At 39.0% G+C, this 26,564-nt stretch overlaps 1 protein-coding gene across 4 annotated transcripts in view; it reads right to left on the reverse strand.

Annotated features, from left to right (window-relative positions):
* RASA1 (RAS p21 protein activator 1) overlaps positions 1-26,564 on the reverse strand; it is a 108,320-nt gene that overhangs the window by 24,505 nt on the left and 57,251 nt on the right. For all 4 annotated transcript variants that reach the window (XM_059694147.1, XM_059694146.1, XM_059694145.1 and 1 more), the window contains exons 6-11: positions 23,334-23,365; positions 18,873-18,925; positions 16,085-16,235; positions 13,968-14,046; positions 8,959-9,079; positions 8,097-8,253 (exon numbers count right to left, since the gene is read on the reverse strand). In XM_059694147.1, coding sequence (XP_059550130.1) covers positions 8,097-8,253; positions 8,959-9,079; positions 13,968-14,046; positions 16,085-16,235; positions 18,873-18,925; positions 23,334-23,365 — 593 coding nt within the window. The remainder of the gene's footprint in view (positions 1-8,096; positions 8,254-8,958; positions 9,080-13,967; positions 14,047-16,084; positions 16,236-18,872; positions 18,926-23,333; positions 23,366-26,564) is intronic.

A 26,564-nucleotide genomic window follows, 5' to 3' on the forward strand; every position in this document is an offset into this window, starting at 1 on the left:
GTGTCTCTCTCACATGGATGTTTCTCTTTGTCTCTCCGCTCCTTTTCACTCTCTAAAAAGCAATGGAAAAATATCCTCAGGAGATGTTTAAAAACAAAAATAAATTTTAATAAAGTAAAGCAATATTAAGAGTCAGAAGCTTCATATAAAGAAATAGAGACTAAAAGACCTCTTAATATTGAAAATAATCTGAAAAATTTGTGCAGCTGTGCAATTAGAGTGGACAGGAAAACAGCCAAATGAGCAATTCCTTCACAACATTCCTGAACATGCATACTATCACATCTATTGCAGAGGGCTGCCTTTAACTTCACATTAGACTGCACCTTAATGCTGAAAGTCCTTCAGTGTACTGGATTCTATGCTTGCAAAATGCAAGAAATGTTCAATGCCTGCCATATTGATAATACAACAAAGAAAAAGATAACAGCATTTATCCACAATTTCTCTTTTGTGCTATATGTCCATTTTCTGATACATAATTTGGTATTAGCCTATTTTTCACTAGTCCTATTATCTGGTAGAGGTATCTTTTCACTTCCTTGAAATATATGTTACAGATGCTCTTTTCCTTGGCATTCAATTCAGGATTTCTTGGAGTTTCCCAACTATTTTACAGTAATGCACACACAAATACAGTTGAGATGGTAAACTGGCATACCTCGGGGGAAAAAACACCACTTTTTAAAGTAAGAAACTTGTGTTACTTCCCATGGATGTATCTACACAATGGAATACTACGGTGCAGTAAAAAAAAGAAGGAACTCTTGCCATTTGCAGCAGCATGGATGGAACTGGAGAGCATTATGTTAAGTGAAATAAGCCAGTCAGAGAAAGATAAATACCACATGATCTCACTCATTTGTGGATTACAGAGAACAACATAGACTGATGAACAGGGCCAGATCCAAAGACAGAGAAACAGTGATCAGACTATCAATCCCCAGAGGGAAAGTAGGGGAGGGTGGGGGTAAGGGGAAAAGATCAACCGAAGGACATGTATGCGCGCATATAAGCCAAACCAATGGACATAGACAACGGGTATGAGAGCATGGGGGGGAGGGGGGGGAGGTTGGGAGTTATTGGGGGGGGATGAGGACACACTTGTAATACCTTAACCAATAAAGAAATTAAACATAAAAAAAAAACAGAAAAACTTGTGTTACTTCCCATGGATATAACTTTTCCATAGTAAGTTTAGATTTGGTATCTACATCTACACTAATAAAAGACAAAGATGCTAATTAACCGTACCTTCACTACGCCCGCCAATCAGAAGAGTATGCAAATTAAACCAACAAAGATGGCCATTAAATTTGCATACTGCAGGTGGGGTGGGCTGCACCAGATGCCACCCGGGAAGGGGGAGCCAGTGATCGCCCCAGCTAGAAGCCTGAGGCCTGGGCAGGCGTGGAGCTGGCGATCGCACAGGGCTGGGGGTCCCCTGCCCAGGCCTAACACCCCGGCCAGAGGCCTGAGGGCTGGGCAGGGGCAGAGCCTGTGATCGGAGCGGGCTGGGGGTCCCCTGCCCAGGCCTAAGGCCCCGACCAGAGGTCTTAGGACTGGGCAGGCGATCGGAGCCGCCTGGGAGTCCCCAGCCCAGGCCTAACGCTCCTCTGGCCTGGGCATGGGCAGAGCCTGCTATCAGCAGGCTGCGGGTCCCCTGCCCAAGCCTAACGCCCCAGCCAGAGGCCTGAGGCCTGGGCAGGGGCGGAGCCGGCAATCACCCAGGACTTGGGGTCCCCTGCTCTGGCCTAAGGCCTTAGGCCTGGGCATGGGCCAAGCTGGGGATCGGTGTGAACTACAGAGGAAACACCTTTTCTGACCGCTCATTGGCTAAGCTCCCTGTATGCCCCTGGTAATATTCTTAGTAACTTGGATAATAAGAATCCAAGAAGGTGATATAGGGTTTTTCCACCTCACTCCTGGAGAAAAATACAAAGGTCTGCTGCTGGAGGGTCTAAGAAATATCATATCCTGTCCTAGCTGATTTGGCTCAGTAGGTAATGCCTCGGCCTGCCTACCACAGGGTCTGGGTTCAATTCTGACCAAGGGTGTGTACCTAGGTTGCAGGCTCTTCCTTGGCTGGGGCCCAGGTCAGCGCTCATGCAGGAGGCAACCAATCAAAGAGTTCCTCTCACTTCGATGTTTGTTTTTCCCTTTCTCTTCCACATTCTCTAAAAACCAATGGAAACATATCCTCAGGTGAGGATAAAAAAATAAAGAAAGAAATGTCATATCCTATGGAAGACACATCTTGAAAATACCTAAAGAAAGTTGTCATTTTTTCATGGTGAAGGGACTGGAGTCCGTGTTGATGAAAACACCTTTGTGGCTGCGGTGACTGGCAGTGGCTGCAGCAGCGGGGTGATGGGGTTGGTGTCTTCCCCTGATCAGCCCGGTCGCCTCCCACAAAGTGAGGCCAGACTGCGGCTTAGGCCTGCTCCCCAAGGGGAGCAGGGAGCGGGCCTAAACCGTCAGTAGGACATCTCCTGAGGGCTCCCAGTATGTGAGAGGGGGCAGGCTGGGCTGAGGGACCAACCCCCCCCCCCACCCCCAGTGCATGAATTTCGTGCACCGGATCCCTAGTCTATACTAATAAAAGGGTAATATGCTAATTAAACCAGGAGACTGGCCAAGGTGGGCAGTTGGGGGCCATGAGGCCAGCTGGAGAGGGCAGTTGGGGACGAGCAGGCCAGCGGGGGGGTGGGGGGGCAGTTGGAGGCAAAAAGGCCGGCAGGCAGAGTGGTTAGGGGCGATTGGGCAGGCAGGCAGGTGAGTGGTTAGGAGCCAGCGGTCCGAGATTATGAGAGGAATGTCCAACTGCCGGTTTACACCAACAGTTGGACATCCCCTGAGGGGTCCCAAATTGGAGAGGGTGCAGGCCGGGCTGAGGGATACCCCCCCACCCCCGTGCATGAATTTCGTGCACCAGGCCACTAGTCTATATATATAAAAGCTTAAGCGACTGTTACAACTGGACAACCAGCAGATAGCTATGACACACCCTGACCACCAGGGGGCAGCTGCTCAATGCAGGAGTGCGCTCCCTCAGCTAACCTCCCACAGTCAGCCAACCTCCCGCAGTCCCTCCTCCCGGCCAGCTGACCCCCATCAGGACTGAGTGAGATGGCCCCAAATGGCCCCGATTGCCAGCCAGGCCAAGGGACCCCACCCATGCATGAATTCATGTATCGGGCCTCTAGTCATTAAATAAAATTCTTGACCCAGACTTTTACAAATGTCTTCAAATTCTTGAGTCACTTTCAACAAGAAACTGCACAATAAGCAAGTGATGATTTGGTAGCAAATGGTAAATATGTATTTACTGCTTTACACTACATGGCAGAAACACCTTTCTTAATATCTTAACCAGAATAGGAATAATTCTGTCTTTTAAAATTGCATTTAAAAGATCTGATCTTTCAACTCCAGAAGGTCTTTTCTTTAATTGGCAAATCTAACGTTGACCTTTCTTTTGACACTACTAACGGGTTTTCAATCCAGTTGCATGTTAATATAAAGTTCATCAAAATAATGGTAAAGCTTTTCCTCAAACTATATAGCTGTTGCTTTATTGATCTTAATAATTCTTTAAGATTCATATTATTCAAATTATAAGTATTACTAGTGAAGCATTTTTAACCTCACTTTTCCAAAGTTGAATTTCTGCTTTGAATCCAAAAACTTTCAGAACATGTATCTTTTTGTGCTGTACTTCCAACTTGAGGAAGTTTACCCATTCTTCAATAAATCTGCAAAGTGAGAATCACTCATCAAAGTTTTCTTTTTCTAGATCATAAACTTTAGATCAGTGGTCGCCAACCAGTAGTCCGTGAGGTCTGAAAGGTTGGTGACTGCTGCTTTAGATAGCTTATATACTCTGGTATCAAACAGGACAGTGGTATACTGATCCCATTTCTTCCCATAAAACTAAAAACATGCAGCTAACGCAGCATGGATTTTATTAGGTTCTATGTAAAAATATTATTTCATATGGAATTCAAGTATACAAACTTACATATCAGAGCATCTCTGTATTGCTTATTTTCCAGAATAATTTTTGACGTAAATCCTTTAAATATTTCTATCATGAAGCCTCATCATCAATCAGAAACTTAAAATACTATTTCCATAATATCTTCCTAGTTTCTTTGAATGCCCAATAATTTACTTCCAAGTCTGCAGTGAAAATGTATTCGCTGTACCTTTCGACTCATCAATTCATTTACTGACAATCCTAATCAGAACACAATCTATTAGCATTTGAAAGTGGTATCTCTTCTAGTTCTTTTGCTTTTTGGTCTCAAACACAGAGTTGGCAGTTTTCACGCAGACTGATAAAACAAGCAGCTCTCCAGCTCTATGAAGCATATTTGGCTTTAGCTTTAGCTGTAATTGCAGGGTCTCTTAACAAGTGTTAACCTGATACTGCAGGAACAGATATATGAGAGGAGAGGATTAGGGGAAGGGAGGAGAAAGAGACTGGTGTTTTTGAAGCTCACAGTTCTTTAGCAGTATGGTGCCAGCACAATGTACTTGGCACTGATGATTTATTCAGTAACTTTTATGCAATATTTAAGCTGAGGAAGACAATATTTATTGGACTTTATCTAAATTCCATATATTTCTTATGAAGTGGCCTATTTAACGGGTTGGATTTTTAAAATTAAGACCATTATATTTCTATCTTGTGAATTTAATGACTTGCCAGTTTTAAGCACAAAATTGCCTTTATGGTATGGTGGGAAAATAAATATTTGTACATTCAAGTCAATCATAACATAACAATGAAAAATAAATTAGTTATGTTTTTCAAGAAAGCCCTCATATTTTACAGTAATTCAATTTTAACTTCTGTGTTAACAGAAAAAATTATGAAAAACAAAATGAAACTAAATTTTAAACATGAACATAAAAAGTTAACTTCATTGATGATCAACAAAAAACAGTGAATAAAATAATATTCAGAGTATCTGGGTGATACAATAAGCAAGTCACAGAGAAGTACTGAGGTATGGCCTCTATAGAGAACTTTCTGCCTACAGTGTTATGTACCAATTCTTTTGCCACAATAAAACAAGAATTTCAATAGTTTATAGAACCATATAACTTCAAGTGTTATAATTTTTACAACCATTAATATTTTAAGAACAGCTATAACTTATTCATGACATACTGAAGCTCTGCCTTACTTAAATGGATTCATACTTATCCTTCAATAGTTTAAAACACCTATTTAATATTACTCATCTCAATAAGCTAAGTCTCCAAATTCTCTTCCCTCTTGCAACTAATGATAGCACAAATAAGCTATAGTGTGACTATCTCCCTGACATCCATTTTATACCCCATAGAACAAAACATCCTCACTGTTTGGGTGGGATGACCTCCAGTAGTAGGGCTGGGCACACAATGGTCTCCCATTCTATTGCTACCTCAGGGAACCCAAGACTAGAAACTGCTAGAGGTGGCTCAATCCTATTCTCTGGATTTTCAATAGATCTGGAGGGAATGCTCACTCCTTTCTCTGATGTTATTTGTCACCTTGGTACCATGAAGGAAACTGCTCTGTGAGAAAGAATCCAGCACACACAAAGGAAGGCAAAGCAGAAAGCTGAAAAGGAGCCAGATGTCTTACCAAAACTTTTTTCCTTGTGTTTTTATTTTTGTTTACTTTTTGGAACAGCTATTTTTATGGGATATTATGAAGTGTTTAGAAAAAAGGGGGGAGGGTATCAAAGTCAAATAAATTAGTGAAATACTTAATATTCTACTCCACTTTTAATGACTCACATTATAAACACTAGCTGAGACTCCAAAAAGCCCTGCTGTAGGGAAACTATTCAGTTCAGCATTTCACAAAGCTATTTTAACCATTTAAAAAAACTATAAAAAAAATACAAAACCAAAAAACAAAAACAGACTATCTCTTAAACTCATAAATAACACTACTGTGATCTCCAAAACAATTTGGAAAGAAGAAATGACGAAGTTGTCACTCTATAGGTATTTCTCATGTAGTTTTACCAATTTAGTTAGTATAAAACTAGAAATGCCATCCTACAGCAGAAAAACAAGTTGCTAAAAACATTTTAATTGCTTTGTGTTTTATTAATCATAACAGTAAGTAATAAAAATGGTAAATATATCTAAAAAGATTCTAAAATGGATTACTGATAATACAGATGATGGATGGTAAAGAAAGGCTCTTGTACTTGAGCAAAAAAACTAGATGTAATCAACAGCTGGATTTGCCTTGTGATGTTCAGGATTTAGCTGTAGTGTATACATTTTATATATTTTTCTAAACTTTAAAATATGTGTAAGAAAAATGTTTTATTATCAAATCTGAGATATTCTCCTACTAAAACAATTACTTTTATAATACAACTAGGGGCCCGGTGCACAAAATTTGTGCAGGGGGTGGGTAGGCAGGTGGGGGGGTGGTCCCTTAGCCCAACCTGCATCCTCTCCAATCTGAGAGCCCTCAGGGGAGCCCTCTCCAATCCGGGAGTTTCTGTCTGTCTTTGTAATCATATGAGCGAATTGTCTGAGACCCCAACCCAGTTTGGTTTGTTGCTCATAGAATAATAGAGGCATTTTTTTTTTCTTTGCTCCATTGGTGGAGATTTCCTAGAAGTTGCAGGATATCTTCCTTTGAATTTTTCCTTGACACTCTGACTTTACTGATGTCTCTCACCTTTGCTTTCTCTCCATCCCCCACCTGCAACAGTAACTTGCTCCAGGCTCACTTTGCTCGAGTGTCTAGACCAGCCGTGGGCAAACTACAGCCCGCGGGCCGTATCCGGCCCGTTCGGCTGTTCTATCCAGCCCGCGGAGCCGAAAGAGTGGAGGGTTCTCTTGCTCTCCCCTCCGCCCCTTCACCAGCAGCAGTGTTAACATGGCAACGTCGGGAAACACGGCCGCAGCTCCTTCTTCTGAGTCCAGTTTAAGAACCCATTGTGGCCCTCGAGTCAAAAAGTTTGCCCACCCTTGGTCTAGGAGATCCCGCAATGCATCTGCCACCAGAACTATGATTCCCAGCGTTCCTGGTGCTCCCCACGCTCTGGGCTTCCACTTCTGGTCCAGGGGCTGCCACCAGAACTACGATTCCCAGAATTCCTGGTGCTCCCCACACTCTGGGTTTTCACACCCGCAAGCCACCCGCTCTGTCCACTCTCCCAAGCCCCTAAACCGCCTGCTCTCTGTCCGCTCTCCTGCTCTGCCAAGCCCCCCAAGCCGCCTGCTCTCCCACCCCACCCCCGGCTGCTCGGCACCTGCGTGCATGCGCACTGCCCACAGGCCCACCATCTTTGTCAGGTTAATTTGCATACTCACTCCTGATTGGCTGTGGGCATTGCAGAGGGGTGGGCAATTTACATATTTGTCTATTATTAGTGTAGACTAGAGGCCTGTTGCATGAAAAAATTCGTGCAATAGGCCTTCCCTTCCCCTGGCTCCCTGCACCAGTTTTCCTTCGGCACCGGGAACCCAGGCCTTTGCTCCGGCCAGAGCTGCCTTCACGCTTCGCTCTGCCACGTCCCGCCTACATATGCAAATTAACCACCAGATGGCAATTAATTTGCATATCTCACTGATTAGCCAATGGGAAGCATAGGGAAAGTACGGTCAATTACCGTTTGTCTATTATTAGTAGGATTGTTTCTCAATGTCAAATTACTTAGAAACACGCCTATCAAGTTAACAGTACAAATGAATATACACCTACCACTATCAGATGCACTAAGTTAACAGAGAATGTGATGAAATAGGGGGAAAATAACTAGACTCAGAGTAAGTCACTCAAATGATTGGTGATAGGGACCGAGAAGAAACATGCTATACACAGGTCAAGTCTTACTATAGGAAATGTTGTTCCAAAGTTCTAACTAATACAGTGGAGTAGAATTTTATGCACAGATTAGTCTGAAGTAAGTAAGGAAGACAAAAATTACCCTAGAAAGTAAATCTGATATTTTTGGATGATTTTAAGGCTCTCAAAATTGGTTTTCTATTATTTGAAATGATCTGAACACACCCACTATTTTTATTAATAAAACAGTTACAAAAGAAACAGGAAACCAATTTCTTACCTGTCAAAGAGACTGTCATGAACAACATAGACAGAACATACACTGAGATCTATTAATCCTTTTGGTTTTGTAGCTCGTTTTTCACTCTCAAAATAAATAAGTTGGGCATCACTGCCCTCTAAAATAAAATATAAATTTTTCCACCGTTTTCCTTTGCCTGTTAGAAAAAGAAAAGTTCCCTTAGCCAAATGATGAATGATGTCATATATATTAAAATCATAAAAATTATCATTACTTAAAAGAAAATATTTTAATTTTTATTTCAAAGCTTAAATAACATACTAATCCTTAGAAAATGAGAAAATGTTTATAATTTATCTGTAGGAAACTGAATATTGTTATATTGTTTCTTTTTTAATGAATCAGAGTAAATGACAAGGGTATCTAAACTATATTTTTGGAAATTTCATTATGATAAACTCGTCAAAGTTTTTTATTTAGGAGTAATTTTTTCAATCATAAAAACACACACAACAACAATTAAAAATAAAACTCTTCCAGTAACCATGTCCCCTTCCAGCCCCCTAACATTTCGCAATGTCAGATTGAGGCCAATCTATAAAATAATACCATAAATATGCCAAGTTTCTCTTTTAAAAAATGGGGTGGGGGTAGTGTTATGATGTAAGAACGAGGCAAAGAATCAAATGCCTAGCACTGGAACTGACCTCAGGACTTAAAGACAATTGGAAATACATAAGCTGTTTCCTAAAACTTTAAAAGCTCTCTAATCAAGGGTCAATTACGAATAATTCACGTCAAAACAACTTATTAGGTAACATATCTCAATGTAAGCACAATGCTTCTATTGTAAATAACAAAATACTGAAATTGAATCTTTAGTCTTAAGGTTTACACTTACCCTTTTTTAGAAGATAACCTTTTTTAACAATATTTTTATAAAAGGCATCTTTTGTTTTTCGACGAATTGTATTATATATTTCTTTTCCATCCACTGTATCATTGAGTACTTGTTCTTGATCCTGAGTTTTTAAAAGTATTAAAATTGTTTCATGAATTCTTGATTGAAATTAAATAAAATACACTCAACTACAAATTAAAAACAAGATTATGTGTCTATCTAGACATTAAGAAAATATTTTAAGTACTAAAATCTAAATGATTGTAACACATATATTAAGAGGTCATTTGCTTTCCAAAGAAATTCTCAAAGAGGTTTCTTTACCATTTCTCAAAAACAGACAACTAATTACCTATTTTCAAAAATACAGTATGAAAAATGTATTTTCAAAAATACAGTTCAAAATCCCTTTATCTCTGGTTTTGTTTTCTATGTTTTCCAATTACCTGCAGTCAATCACTGTTCAGAAATATTGAATGGAAAATTCCAGAAATGAAACAATTTATAAGTTTAAATTGCATGCTATTTTGAGTACTGTGATGAAATCCCGCCTAGGACATATATCATCCCTTTTTCCAGTGATCCATGCTATATCTGCTTCTTGCCCATGAGCCATCTCAGATCAACTGTTGAGGTATCACAGTGCTTATTTTCAAGTAACCCTTCTAGTAGCCTAACACTAAGTTACAACACCTATGTCATTTACCTCACTTCATCTCATCACGTAGACAATGTATCATCTCACATTATCACAAGGTGAGTACTGTACAATAAAATATTTTGAGAGAGACCAAATTCACATAACTTTTATTACAATACTAGAGGCCCAGTGCACAAATTCATGCACGGGTGGGGTCCGGCTGTCTGCCCCTATAGGGGCAATCCGGGCCAGGGCAGTGGGAGTGGATGAGGGCAGTTTGGGGGGCCCGAACAGGGCCCCGATTGGGCTTGTTGGCTGCCCCGGTGCACATCATAGTGACCAGTCATTTCGGTAGCTTGGCTTTTATATATATACTAGAAGCCCAATGCACAAAAATTTGTGCACTCGGGGGGGAGGGGTGTGCCGTCTCGCATTCTGGGACCCCTCAGGGGATGACCACCTGCTAGCTTAGGCCCGCTCCCCGGGGGATTGGGCCTAAGATGGCAATCAGACATCCCTCTGGCAGCCCGGCAGCCCTCGGGGGATGTTCACTTGCCAGTGCGGAGCAGGCCTAAACTGCAGTCAGACATCCTTAGCACTGCTGAGGAGGCAAGAGAGGCTCCGATCACCACCGCTGTACTGGCAGCCATCAGCCTGGCTTTTGGCTGAGCAGAGCTCCTCCCATGTGAAAGACCCCTGACCACCAGAAGGCAGCTCCTGCATTGAGCGTCTGCCCCCTGGTGGTCAGTGTGTGTCATAGTGACCAGTCATTCCCAGTCTTTCTGCTGTTAGGGTCAGTTTGCATATTACCCTGCTACTATATAGGATAGAGGCCTGGTGCATGGGTCGGGGCCGGCTGGTTTGCCCTGAAGGGTGTCCCGGATCAGGTTGGGGGTCCCGCTTTGGGTGCCTGGACAGCCTGGGTGAGGGGCTGAGGGCTGTTTTCAGGCTGGGGGGTTACTGAAGCTCCCAACCTCTCCTTTTTTTCTTTTATTCTGGGATTTATTTACCTTCTATGGCTGTCACTGAAACTAAGAGCCGGCTTTAGCTCTGAGGCTCGGCTCCAGCTCTGAGACCTCGGGTTTGTTTGGATTCTATAATTGAAACACTGTTTCAGCTCAGCTCTGAGGCCCGGCTGGCTGAAAGCAGGTTTCTGGGGATTGTTTAGCTTCTATAATTGCAACATTGTTTCTTAGACTGCAGCTCAGAGCCCAGCAGCGGCAGGCAGGGAACCTTGGCTTCCTCCATCACTGGAGAAAGCAAGCCTCCTGTTCGCTTCAGCTGCCTGGCTGCCGGCCGCCATCTTGGTTGGCAGTTAATTTGCATATCTCGCTGATTAGCCAATGGGAAGGGTAGCGAAGTTATGGTTAATTATCATGTTTCTCTATTATTAGCTAGGACTAGAGGCCCAGTGCACAGAATTCATGCACAGGCAGGGGGGTGTCCCTCAGCCTAGTCTGCACCCTCTCCAATCTGGGACCCCTCAAGGGATGTCCGACTGCCCGTTTAGGCCCGATCCCTAAACAGGCAGTCGGACATCCTTCTCACAATCCAGGATTTCTGGTTCCCAACTGCTCGCCTTCCTGCCTGCCTGCCTGCCTGATCGCCCCTAACCGCTCCCCTGCCAGCCTGATCGATGCCTAACTGCTCCCCTGCTGACCTGATTGCCCCTAACTGCTCCCCTGCCGGCCCAGTCACCCCTAACTGCCCTCCCCTACAGGCCTGGTCACCTCTAACTGCCCTCCCCTGCTGGCCCGGTCACCCCTAACTTCCCTCCCTTGCCAGCCTGGTTGCCCCTAACTGCCCACCCCTGCTGGCCTGGTCGTCCCCAACTGCCCTCCCCTGCCGGCCATCTTGTGTGTTGGAGTGATGGTCAATTTGCATATTGCCTCTTTTTATATAGGACTAGAGGCCCGGTACATGAAAATTCATGCACTGTGGGGATGGGGTCCCTCAGCCCAGCCTGCCCCCTCTCTCAGTCCGGGAACCCTCAGGAGTGGGAAGCAACCTGGTGATCAGGGGAAGGCGATGACCCATCACACCTCTACTGCTGCCACTGTCAGCAGTGCAAGCCTCAGCCCTGGTTACCTGAGCCTCAAGCGGCCCTGGGCGACCGGGGGGCTGAGGAGACTGGGGGACTTTGGAGGCAGGCGCCCCAGCAAGGCTGAGGGGACATGGCGCCACCATCTTGTGGCGTGGGCACTGCCATCTTTGAGTGCAGGGCAATTAGCATATTCCCTCCTTACTGGCTGTAGGTGCTGCCATTTGAGGGCTGGGAGGTCAATTAGTATATTCCCTCCTTATTGGCTGTGGGCGCCGCCATCTTTGTGACAGTGGTCAATTAGCATATGCCCTCTTTAATAGATAGGATAATGTTTCAATTGTTCTATTTTATTAGTTATTGTTGTTAATCTCTTACTGTACCTAATTTATAAACTAAACTTTATGATAGGTATGTATGTGTAGGAAAAAATGGTAGGGTTTGGTATTATCTATAGTAGTGGTTTGCCGGGAGCCGGTCCATCCTTGCTGTTTCAAGGGACCTGGCATATATGGCATACGGTTCTTAATATGTTTGCTCACCTTCTTGGCGCTGTGTTTTAACCAAGGTAGGGATTTTCCCCTGAAGTTAGGGAGGGAATAAAACCCCTCAACTAAGTGCCAGGCGGGTAATTAATCACTTTAACTACGAACAATCATGCTTAAACTACATAATCTTTTCTCCCTGGAATGGAGATAAGAAACGCCCTAACCTTTGTAATAGAGATTGATAGGATTGAATCAACTGGTATAAATACAGTTGTAACAAGACAGAAACACTCAGAACTTACAAGACAGAATTCAGAAGACAGAACCTACACGGAGCCTGGAGACAGAAGAACTTCACTGGAGAGAACATGGCAAAAGATCCTGGACTGAACCTGACTACAGAAATTGGCAAGAAACTGACTAGAACCTGGTGACCGAACCTGGCTGGAGATCTCGGACAGAACCTGGCTGGAGAACCTAGCGAGGGAACATGGCCACAGAACCTGGCTGGAGATCCGAAGCAGAACCTCTCTGGAGATCCAGACCAGAACTTGGCTGGAGATCCTGTCTGGAGATCCTGGCTAGGCTGCTGATCAACTGAACGCTGTCTCCGTGTCATTCCTTCTTCGACGACTCCGTCCACACCTTTGGGGACCCCTGGACCTGCTGGGGTTGGACCCCAGCATCTGGCGCCCGAACAGGGACCCTTAGGTAAGCCTCCCCCGCGCTCGGGACGGATAGGACTCCACCGTAGGAAGAGGGTGGATAGTCTTCGCCGACTCCGTCCACACCTTTGGGGACCCCTGGACCTGCTGGGGCTCGACCCCAACAGTGGTTCTCAGCCTTTCTAATGCCGCAACCTTTTAATACAGTTCCTCATGTTGCGGTGACCCCCAATTTCATTGTTACAAATTAAACATAATTAAAGCATAGTGATTAATCACAAAAACAATATGCAATTATAAATGTGTTTTCCTATGGTCTTAGGCGACCCCTGTGAAAGGGTCGTTTGACACCCAAAGGGGTTGAGAACTGCTGATCTGCAGTTTCAGGTATCCATTGGGGGGGGACTTGGAACATATTACCCTTGGATAAGAGGGGACTACTGTACAGTCGGTTTTGTTGTAGTTTACAGCAAATGACATTTTGTAAACTTCTATCTGTCCCAACATAATGGAAAATTAGGAACCAATTTAAGCATAAAGCAAAGTCCTGTTTGCTTATGTACAGATACATATGTGAGATATACTCGGTAAATGCAGAAAACTGCAAGCAGCTGATTGAAATATGGGGGAATATACAAAACACAACTCAGATCCCCTCAGTGCCCCGAGTGTTATATGCTATACTCATCTACCCACATCTGGTGTTATAATGCCATCTATTTCAGGTAATCCTCTTCTTTCCACCTCATAGTATTCAAAACCCTTCCAATGGTGACTTCCACAAGTAAACCTGATCTTTTTCAAGGTAAAATGCCATATGTATTGTAGTGTTCATTTATTAACTACTTAATATGTGTAAAAACTAGGATAGATTTTTATTAGGTTCTTATCTTTAAGTGTCACTGATGAAGTTTTAGTGTTGTGCCCCTAAACACACTTTGCCCATTACTCTGCGGTTTTTACTGCATGACTTCACATAACACTGTGACTTTTAGGAATAATATGTTTTAAGTGCTAACCACTCCTGGTACCCCAATTACAAAAAGAAGTATGACATCAGGAAAAATATAAAGTTTTAAACTCAATCCAATTTTAAATGCATGAGTGTGTACATACATATACCAAAAATGCATTTTGAAATAAAATGCTAATTATTGCAAAAAGAAAACACTGACCTGCATTGGTACAGGTTCCTTAAGATAATAACCTTCAACAATTTGTTCTTTCCGATAGTGATCTATGATGTCCCCAATACTGTTAAAATAAAAATTATTTACATTGTTATCATCTGTCTCATAGTAAAAGTGATCTGTTTTCAAGTTTTTCCAAAGCATATTACCAGAATACATTAACAGACTATATAATCATAATAGTCATATTATTTTAGAAAAATAAGAATGTTCCTAATATGGGTTTACAATCAGAATACCTTAGTCAAAGATTCCAATTGTTTATACACATACTTAAAAGTCACTATTAAGAATTAAAAGTCTACTTTTTAAATTTTTAATAAGAGTATTTATGAGATTGAAAGAAGAAACTCACAGACAAATGCCATTTACTTATTAGCAAGTAGTGAATTAGCAAGTATTAAACTAAGAATTTTTATCATCAAATCATTTACATATGTCATTTATAATGACAATAATATAGTTAGGTCATAAAACATATATATAGCAGATGAAAGCCGAAGAAAAAAAAAAAGAAAGAGTAGGAGCAATCTTACATGTAGGATTATTGTAAGACTTATTGATGATTTTGAGAAACATCCATCAGGACAACACTGCAACCAACTGAGCCACTGGCCAAGGCAATTATTTTATCTTTTAGAAAAGTGTCAAGATAGGCATTTATCAATTCAGTTAAGAGTATGTGTTTAAAATTCAGGTTCATAGACTCTAAATCCCCAAAAACTGGACAATGGGGAATATTTTTTTAAATATATTTTTTATTAATTTTAGAGAGGAAGAGAGAGAGAGAGATAGAAACATCAATGATGAGCGAGAATCACTGATCAGCTGCCTTCTGCACGCCCCCTACTGGGGATCGAGCCTGCAACCCAGGCATGTGCCCTTGGCCGGAATCAAACCTGGGACCCTTCAGTCCACAGGCAGACGCTCTATCCACTGAGCCAAACCAGCTAGGGCTGGGGAATATTAATTTACCTTCCTAAAGAGCTCAAATTGCAGTGAGAATGTCTAGATCAGACTGTAATGTAGAAGGTACTCAGCAGCTTATTTGTAAGGTGTGCAAAAGATCTGTAGACTCACATCTTCCATTTGATACTTTATAAGTGTCTAGTAACTTCTCACAAGCAGTAAGAACTGTTTTTGGTGTTGTTTTTTTTTTGTTATTTTGTGTTTTCCAAATAAACCAGCTCGTGAATCCCTATATACTCAAGGTCAAGCTGGAATTGGGAGAAATTCTAAATGGAACAAAGAATGACACCATATTTGAACTTTCATTTTAGCTTATGCAAAACTCAAAATAGGAAAACAATACTACCTAGAGTTATCCAGTAAGGGAAAAATTTTATAGTCAATATAAAATGAAAGATGACTTTCTGTTATGCAGGAAAAAATAGGTGACATCCTGGCATATGCTTTCTTTATTAACTTACTAGAGGCCCGATGCACGAAATTCGTGCAAGAGTAGGCCTTCCTTCCCCCGGCTGCCACCACTGGCTTCCCTCCGGCCGCCAGCAGGCACTCAGGACCCGGGCTTCCCTTGCAGCCCCGGCTTCGCCCGGAAGGTCGTCCGGAAGGACATACAGTCTAATTAGTATATTATGCTTTTATTATTATAGATTACCTAATCAAGTGACTAAAATCCATTCTGAGTTTTGCAAGCAAAGAGTTTACTTAGAATTTTAAAGATGAGAAGAATCAATAATTACAAATAAGAAATATCAATTTGAGAACAATCCAATTACATTTGTAGTAAGACTCTGGTTACTCTTTAACAACTTTTTTCCTATTAAAATGACTCACTGATTAAAGAATGTATTTTCATTTCTTAAGTGTTTTGCTCTCCTATAGATAATGATCTGGCAAATTTGTTGCATATAGCTTGTTCATAAATAATCAAAAAATTGTATAAATTTGAGGAAAATAAGTTATTAATTTATATTCATGTCTAAAGAATTCTTGGAAATTACTACTAAATTATTAAAGGTTTTATACCTTTAGATTTTAAAAAGTCAAATATTAATTTTGAATGATAGTTATATTACTGAGATTTTGACTATTTTTTGCAAAAGTAAAAGAGAACTAAAAATTTTCTCTGAACTTACCTGTTATAATATCGGCCTCCCATCATAAATTGATTGTTTGGTGTTGGACATATTTTAAATCGCTGAATATTTTCACTGGTCCGAAAATAAAGTGAATAGTCACCTGGAGTATTGTCTGAGGGCCTCACAAGAAAACTGCAGACTTGGCCAACTGTAAAAATTAAGCTATTAGTTTTATCCCCTAATTATCAAATAAAAAGCATTAATTAATAGACTTACAATAGTATAATCAAAAATCATAAATGCATGCTAATTTTCACCAGGAATTTATTTTATAATAAAGATAATCTTAAGACTTAAAAATTTTTTTTTCTTGTTATGAGTCACAAAACCCAAGACGTTGCTTGTCTTTATTATATAATACAGGACAGAAGTTTGCAACAGTGACTACTGGTTAATAATGTCAATACCTGTCAAACTTGGAAAAAAATAATCTAAGCACAGTTAGGGGATACTAGTTAAAAATGCCATTTTTTTTGTAAATCCACTTAGTAAAGAAAAATCCAAAAAAGTTACAGTGAATTTTGCTTAAGAATATTCTGTACTGCCGAAACCGGTTTGGCTCAGTGGATAGAGCGTCGGCTTGCGGACTGAAAGGTCCCAGGTTCGATTCCGGTCAAGGGCATGTACCTGGGTTGTGGGCACATCCCCAGTAGGAGATGTGCAGGAGGCAGCTGATCGATGTTTCTCTCTCATCGACGTTTCTAACTCTCTATCTCTCTCCCTTTCTCTCTGTAAAAAATCAATAAAATATATTTTTTAAAAAAAAGAATATTCTGTACTTTATCAATGCTTCTGATTAAATACTAAAAAGTAGAGACTATAATAAAATGGTAACAAAAGCTTACAAAGGTAAATTCAAAACAACTGAAATATTTGCGCAACTTATAAAAATCAATACACATGCACTATATTTCATTCAATAGTTACAGTCCTGAAAAGTCATATAGAAGCAAATCATTATATATAAAATATCTTCATATTAATTTTAGAGACGTCTTTTTGATATCTTTAATTGGCAGTGACTCAATACTAAGATGCATTTGCCTTCTCTCTGTTTAAATCCTAATGACATAAATCAGAACTTGCTTGCTTTTAGGAAAACACAATGAACACTCAAAATATCAAACTTAATTTTTATGTAAATTACAAGTTGTTCCAATCATTCCACCCAGGCACTTACTACCAAGTCATTTCATGTTCAATATAAAGAATTGGAATTAATGCAAAATTGTGTATGCAAGTGCTTGTGTACTTTTCAGGGGAGAAAAATCACAAGATTCTTAAAGAGCACATATCCAATAAAAACAAAAGATTAATGTAAGGAAATTAAGTTTACCTCCTTTCAACTTAATATGCCTAAAAACAACAGTGAGCCCTAACCGGTTTGGCTCAGTGGATAGAACATCAGCCTGTGGACTGAAAGGTCCCAGGTTCAATTCCGGCCAAGGGCATGTACCTTGGTTGCGGGCACATCTCCAGTAAGAGGTGTGCAAGAGGCAGCTGATCAATGTTTCTCTCTCATCCATGTTTCTAACTCTCTATCCCTCTCTCTTCCTCTCTGTAAAAAATCAATAAAATATATTTTAAAATTAAAAAATAAAAATAAAAACAACAATGAGTACAAGTATTTGGTAGTGTGCATATAAACTTATACCCAAAATTCAGTAAATTCACAAAATAAATATTTTGGTCCCATTGAAAGCTGATAACATGTCATTTTGGTTGAGCATTTGGCCTTCATTACTACCAAATAGAATTATCATGTTCTTTATTTTTAACCTAGTTAACCGACATCCTCACAATAAAATTGAACAGTTCTAAAACTGCCTCAAATTTTTCAAAAGAGCAACACAGTAACTACATTAAAATGCAATGCCTTATGGCTCCAAATAACTCAGATAACATCTTTAACCATCAGTAGATTATTTACCACATACAGAAAACATAGAAACTCTTGAACTCTGGTTGTCCTTTAAAGAATGAAGAATTCTAAATTACAGATTGCATTTAACTTGTTTCAGATCCTAATATGGTATGGTTTGCTGAAGAAATATTTGGTAGTTAAATAATTTTGTCTTAAATATTTAGTTAGGATGTTGATAGAATAGTTTTTGTTTTAAATATAAATCCACAACAGAAGTCAGTTGTTACATTGCATATCTCTATAACCACAATTTGGGAAATGTTCAAATTAATATATTCTAAAAGTCCAGTTACATAATTCTATAAGTGCAGAAAGATAAATGCAGTAACATTTGCTGCAGGTAAATAGCAAGAAATAATAATAATTAAAACAATGATCGTAATTATGGTTTTTATAGAATGGAAAGCTCATGATCATTAAAAAGGAGAAATGAAAATTTATATATGCAGATATGACACAATTTCCCCAAATATATTCTAATATAAAAAAAAGTATGTTGTATGTTTCTATGAGTGTGTGTGGGGTGGTATGTGTAGGGTGTGTTTAGGGGTAAGGAAGAGACAGAAAGCTTCAGAAACAACAACAAAAACCCTCTCAGATATCTGGTGCTGCTTTTGGAGAAGAAGAGGACAGGGGCCAGAGGCAGAAGGAAAACATACTTTACTGGATGTGATACTGCATGTATGCTTTCAATGAAAAACACCAAAAAACACAAGTTTCTCAGTGCTGGGTAAGAAATTACAATATGCATAAATATCAAATGAATGCTAAAGGCAAAATAACATACTAAAATAGTTGGTTTGCTTTTTTAAAGTATTTTTAAATGAAGACATCAGAAAAGACAAGTGAATATACGAGTACCTGTCATTAGTAAATTATAAGCTTCTTGCTTGGAAATTTTCCCATGGAACCATCTTAAAAAGAGAACAGTATTTTTGGCTGTTGAGTATAATTCAAACTGATAAAATAAATGCAATACAAGTGATCAATTATCTCATTCCTTTTACATCTAAGTTACAACACTTTATAAACATGCATAAATTCAACAAAAGAAAAATTAGGAACAATCTAGTATGAACTACAATTTCCATATTAATTACCAACACAAAAACAGCAATGATTTTAATCCTGATAATGACAAACTGTTACATCCTTACATCACAGCTAGTGTTCTCTTTTCTTTTTATTGGAAGGAAGGGGTGGTATAGGTAGAGCCCACTATAAAATTAACCAGAATAAAAAAAAAAGAAAAGGTAGACATTGTTCTCATATTTCTCTCAAAGTGAATTTCCATATAATATGTGATAAGTTCTCTCTTCAAATAAAAATTAAAAAATAAGGCTGATTCAGAGTTTACTGAAAATCAGAAAATAAGATTTAATAGATGACAACTCCAGATCAACTCTCTACCACTTTGCCATATATTCTTAGGGTCTACAATTGCCTTTAATAGTGGCATAAAGTAGAAATACTACCAGAATAAAAATATAAGTGCTCTAAAATCCAATGTTACAGGTTTAGAGGCTATTCACACTGTTTTAAACTAGCCATGCTATTACTGATCAAAGTATTAAAATGTAACTGAATTTTTACCTTTTCACATGAAATGTGAATGAATGGAAAGTTAAACTTTTAAATTATCTCTTTAACTCTATGCCAACCATTAACAGATCTCCTGGGACTCTCAATGCAAATTATGAACAATGCAAAGCCATAATATACAACTGGAGCAATCTGGGTGGTGTCAAAAAGTAGTAAGGTTCTATACTGCACTCAATTATATTCTAAATGATTATTTACTACAAATGCTAAGACAGGATTTCTATATTCCAGGGAAGAGTTGATTAAATGACCTCCAAGGCCAATCCTATATTTACATAGCTAGAATAAAGGGGGAAAGGGGAATTCTAAGGAGGAGGGACAGCAAATGAAGTTTAGAGAACAAATCGGTAATATCGTTTTCTGAAAGGATTAGATTTGAGTTTCTTCATTCATACATTTATTCCCTATATGTAACATATATATATTTCAAGCACACAGTTTACACCACTAACAGAAAGACCAATCTGTTTTTTTAGGAAGTCCCCACACTAGTAAGAAAAAGTGACACAAATACTGTATAACTATAAAAACAATGTAGAAAAAGTAATAAAGCATAGTGAAAGAAAATTATGTGCTCAGGGCACTTTTGGAATAACAGAGAAGGGGCACCAATTCTGTAGAGAGCATACAGTAAAGGAAGACTTCTTCGGAAGAGTGATATATGAGTTAAGTCTTTAATAGGAATTAACCAAAAACAATGGAGGAGATTTCTGGCCTAGGAGGAACCTTGTGCAAAGGAGAAAAACAATAGTATGCATTTGAAGATCTACAAGCTGGAGAGTATAATACTAGAAATAAGAGAGAGCACTCGAAAAGGGCACAAGAGCTAGATCAGAGAATCCTTTTAGGTTCTACCAGGTAAAGATGGTAGAGAGCCATTAAAAAGTCTTAAGTGATAAAGTGATACAGTCAGATACATGTTTTAGACAGATAATTCTGACTATTAGAAGAAAGGATCTGCAGAAGTTAAAGTATTAAGGAAGACAACTTGGAGGCTGTTGCTACATCAAGTCCTGGTAAGAGATGAAAAGAGCCTGAACTAGAATACAGTTAAGATTGAGAAGAAGGCAAACATTCAAGAAATGTTTTAGAAGATAAAATTATCAGGACTTGGCACCTATATTACAGAAATAGGGAGCTGGAAAAACCACAGGCTGAAGTTATACCACCTATTTAATCTCAAAGGGCACTGATGGGCGTTACTGAGGATGCTTCATTGCCAGTCTCCACATTAAGAAACTAGAAGAAGATGACAAATACATAAACAAACAATGCAAATTTAGCTTATGCTAAATACTTGATGAATAGAGAATTATAAAGTTCAAAAAATTGAATTGAAATGTTATTAAATAAAAAATGATTTCCAAGTGAAAGTGGGAATAAGAAAACTGGATATTGTTTTAAATATTTACTAACATTTGACATTTTTCTTTTTTAAAATAAATATATGGTATTATTTTAATAAGGATAAAAATATAGATTTCTACCTGCTCTTGAAATACAAGAGGATTTCACAACACTAGACTCCCATTCTTGCACACATCAGTTAGAGGGGTTACCATACTGCAAGCAAACACTTTCTAGTTTTTTAATCCCCTCAGTCTTCCCTAATGTAAAGAGTGGGTGCCAGTTGCTGTTTATTACCACAATGTTGTTTCCATGTACCTTGATCTCTATCAGGAGAGAAAATAAGGATCAAGGATATTTTAATTTGAAAAAAAACGAGATATACAACTAGTCCATTTCACTTGTTTATATTATCTGTATGTACCCTCCAGGCATTCATTAGAATCTGTAATTCCTGATAGTAGGGAGACTTCAAACTAATAGAGTCAAACTGATGGAGCCTATTTTGCAGCAACATAGAAAGATACAGAAAGTGAACTCATAAAAAAAAAACCTCATATATTCCACTGGAGGAAGGGTGGGGAACTGAATAAAGTGGAGTATTTAGCTTAATGTTTTATGTTCTAATGATCAGAAACAAAATAAGCAAATATTTGAGAGGCAAGCTTTAAATTCCACCGATTAATGCTAACAGAATGACATGAAAAAAATGTTCCACCAAAAAGATATTAGAAGATGAAGTTTATTAAAATGAGTCGAACAGAATTGGGATTAAGAGTTCAGATCTTAGCCCTGGCCAGGTAGTTTAGATGGTTACAGTGTTTTCCTGATAAGCCAAGGTTGCGGGTTTGGTTCCCAGGTCAGAGCACATATAGGAAACGACCAATGAAAGCATAAGTAGGTGGGACAACAAATCCCTCTCTCTAAATAAAAAATAAACAAATAAAAAAAAACACACAAAAAAACCCACAAAGTTAAGATTTTCAAGAACAATAATACAATTAAAGCAAAGCTGAAACATCATATAGAGTGATTTCCCATAAGAGGTTATTGGTTAAAGTTAATAACTTCTGGAATATAAAAGACGAATGTGGCAAGTATCAGTGTAGTAATGCTTGGTGTTTGAATTAGCCCTTACAAGATACATAAAATCAGCCTAAAAAGATTATGAAAAGAAAGTCCTTGCAGAGTCTTATATGGGAAAGAACAATGATCTGGAGGAAAAGTTCTCTACCCACCCATTCAAATACTTGAATCATCCTACATGATAAAAAGCTAATATGCAAATCGACCCAACGGCGGAACGACTGCTCACTATGATGCACACTGACCACCAAGGGGCAGATGCTCAACGCATGAGCTGTCCCCTGGTGATCAGTGCACTTCCACAGGGGGAGTGCTGCTCAGCCAGAAGCCCGGCTCACAGCTGGCAAGCGCAGTCGCAGTAGCGAGAGCCTCTCCCACTGGATGTCGGACTGACAGCTTCCAGACTGAGAGAGGGTACAGGCTGGGCTGAGGGACCCACCCCGCCGAGTGTACGAATTTTGTGCACTGGGCCTCTAGTCCTATATAAAAGGCTAATATGCTAAGTGTCCGGTCATCCATTCAACCAATCAAAGTGTAACAGGCTAATGATATGCTAAAGCCGCCCAACCCCTTGCTATGACATACACTGACCACCAGGGGGCAGACAACCAGTAGAGTAGTCGCTATGATGTGCACTGACCACTAGGGGGCAGATGCTCCAACTGGTAGGTTAGCTTGCTGCTGGGGTCTGGCCCATTGGGACTGAGCAAGACAAGCCGGACACGCCCTAGAGCCCTCCCACGGTTCCTCCCCGGCTGGCCAACCTCCCGCATCCCTCCCTGGCCCCAATCATGTACTGGTGGGGTCCCTCGGCCTGGCATGTGCCTTCTCACAATCCAGGGCCCCTCGGGGAATATTGGAGAGCCAGTTTTGGCCCAATCCCACAGGCCAGCCCGAGGGACCCCACTGGTGCATGAATTCGTGCACTGGGCCTCTAGTAAAATACATAAAAAAGCATGGTGATGAAAACAAAAAATGCTATTAATAAATCAATTAAAAAATATAAGAAATTGTGACATTCATAATGTTATTAATGTAATGTTTACTGAAGAGTCTTTAGTGATATAAAAGTTATATATAGGTATAAGCCACCTTCATTATTTAAAAATAACACTTTATCTCTAGGTTCTCAAGAAAAAATTTAAACAGCAGTTCCTAAGCCAAATAAGATAAATTTTAAGTCAGCCTGCAAAGTATCAATTTTTTAAAAAATATTTTTTGTCCAAAGTTACCCAATTAGTAGGTTTACAATCCCCCCCCCCCTTTTAATAATTAATACAAACTCACATTTTGCCTTCATGTGGATCTTCTTCTCGGCCCTAAAGGGAAAGACATTAAGACAGTATTTTATATAATTAACTATTAATCTATTTTTAAATTAATAAAAATCATACCTTGAAACATTTCTGCCCTGCCCTTCATATTTTTATATATATATATATATTTAAAAAGGTGTTTCTGTTGCAGAAATGTCTTTACAAAAACTCTCTCCTTATTCTTCTTACTTACTGTGACTACTCTAATTCAGGCTCTTTTCCTAAACTATTACAGTAGCCCAACTAGTGCCCTACCCTGCCACTCCAATCTGGATTCATCAGTTTGTCTTACATTAAGAAACACCAAGATGAAAACAAATACATTTTTTAAAACCAAACCTTTAATACCCCTCTACTGCCTAACAAATTCCTCATTTTACAACCAAAATCCTTTATCATATGACTCAAACCTATGTTTCCATTCTCATGCTAACAATTCTCTTTAAGTATCTATTCCACTGTCACACATAACTTGCCTATTTGCTTATCTACATTCTCCCAACACTGTAACTTATTTTACTTAAAATGTCCTTTCCACTCACTGCTTCCTGTTAGTTAAAACCTAAACCATCTAGACAGGATCTATCTGAAACACCATCTTATAAGAGAGGAACTGAGTCCCTAAAATATAAATATGAAATTTTCCTTAGAATAGAAAGGACATCCTTTTTTTTTTATCATCTTTTGAACTTTATCTTACTCTATTTGACACTCCTATTATTTAAGATATACCAGTGTTATTCATTCTATTATAGTGACTATAAGCATCTTAAACTCTTAGTGTTTCTTTGTTAACATTCATCACCAACACAACCACTAGCACAATGTTAGGCATATAATTTTCACTGAAAATACAGGGAAGGGCAAGAATAGGTTTATAGCTGTGAGTGCACAAAACACAGAGCTAATTATTGTATTATTTTCCATGTGAACAACTGTAAACCTTTTGCCATACCGAGTATAACTTGAACTGTAGTTTTACCAAGCTTAGTACCTGGCACTAAGTTTTCAATGAATAGTGAAAGATAATAGAAAAATGACCTGACTGTATATATGGATATACTTCTCATTCATTAAATACCTAACCAAACTAAAATCAAACATTCACTGAATGCCCATTATATTACAAAGCAGTGTACTGCAGAAAACATTACATAAAAACATAATATATTACCATTGTCCAAAAGGAGTTAATCTCTACAGAAGAGGTTTACACAATAAATCAATGTTTTATAATGTAATGAAATATAAAATTAAGGTGCTATGGAAACATAAGATGGAACAATTTAGCCTAAAAAAATCTAGAAATGCATAAAACCTCTGTGAAAGAAAGGGCAACACCTAAACTGAACGGATAAAGATGATCAATTTTACAAGGCAGCCTAGCAGGGCAGAAATGTCAAGGAAGACGGAAAAGAATAGACAGAGACAATCATTCATTCAACAAACATTTACTGAATGCCTACTAATGCCAGACACTATTCAAGACAATGGGGATACATAACTGAGTCAGAGACAAAACTCAGTTTACATTCTAGAGTTAAAACATGAAAGTCTAAATGTGTCTGGAGAACTGTAATTAGAGTTTCAGAATGGGAAACTATTTAAATCCAATCACCAACTGAATTGAATGCCTGAAATCTAGACATTCTTTGATGGCTTTTCAATCTACAAGGAATCATCACTATATTCCAATGAAGATAATTATGAAAATTTATTCTGAATATTAGAGTAAAATATTTTTTGTAACTCCAACTTGTAACTAGGTCACTAGTAATTTAAAGTATTACTATATTCATTTTTAGAAGGCACATCACACTGTTTTCACACTATTTACTCATACTGAGTTAACTTTCTCTCACTCTTTTTTTTTCCCCCTTTCCTTGTATAGATTTTAGGTCATGTCTCCTTATCTTAAATTGAGCAATTTTTTTTTTCTGTACTCTTTAGGTAACTTTCACTTATTCTTAATAAAGTATATCTTGTTAAATTTGACCCAGAATTCCAAAACACTCAGGAAAAGTTTAATTATACTGTAATTCCTTTAAAAAACCAGAAAAAGGGCGGGGGGGGGGGGGGGGGAAGGCAGGGGATTAGAGCAGGAGGAGAAAATTCCAACATAAAAGTTTTAACTAAAAAATTTTGTGGGAAAACCAATACAGGTAGTAAGTTTCTTCAGTTTGAACACTTCTTGCCTATATGGAATAAATATCTCTCCTACTGTAGAACACAGAATACTAATCTAAGGATTCGAAATTCTAATCTTGGCTCTTCTACTAAATAACTATGTGACTATGAGTATAGAATATATCATACCATTTCCTTAACTCCTCATATAACTTACTTCTACATATCAAGATCTGGCTGCCAGAATAGGCAGACAAGAGAATAGCAAAGAAAAATATTTTCCACTGCTGTGTTCCTGGAACAATCAGAGCACAGGTTTCATAGCTTATTTCCAGGTTCATGGCATAATTTAAAAACCTTAGTCCTGGCTGGGTAGAATCAATGGATAGAGCATTGGCTTGCAGAATGAAGGGTCCCGGGTTCCATTTTGGTCAAGCCTCTGTTGCAGGCTCAATCCTTGGCCCTGGTTGGGGTACATGTGGGAGGCAACCAATCGATGTATCTCTCTCACATCGCTATTTCTTTCTCTTTCTCTCTCTCTCTCCCCCTCCCTTCCACTCTCTCTAAAAATCAAGGAAAGCCCTGACTGGTTTGGCTCAGTGGATAGAGCGTCGGCCTGCAGACTCTAAGGTCCCAGGTTCGATTCGTCAAGGGCATGTACTTTGGTTGCGGGCACATCCCCAGTAGGGGGTGTGCAGGAGGCAGCTGATCGATGTTTCTCTCTCTTTATCCCATTCCCTTCCTCTCTGTAAAAAATCAATAAAATATATTTAAAAAATAAAAAAATAACAATAAAAATCAAGGAAAAATAAACAAAATAAAAACATTAGCTCTGAGGGTTGTAAAAGGTGACAAAAAAACATTCCATTTTTCTGGACAAATCCAAAAGGCAAGGGTATTCCAAATTTGTAAAATAACGCTTGCTATGTTTCAGTGATACTTTTAGTATTGTCTCTGAAATGCAAATGCTGCTGGAATGCTGACCTCCTACCTGAAAATATGCAAACATGATTACTTATACTGTTACTATTATGTGATATATTATGTATTATGTGATGACAATAAAAACAAGGGG

Source organism: Myotis daubentonii, chromosome 4 (assembly GCF_963259705.1).
Source record: "Myotis daubentonii chromosome 4, mMyoDau2.1, whole genome shotgun sequence".
In the NCBI taxonomy this organism is placed as follows: Eukaryota; Metazoa; Chordata; class Mammalia; order Chiroptera; family Vespertilionidae; genus Myotis; species Myotis daubentonii.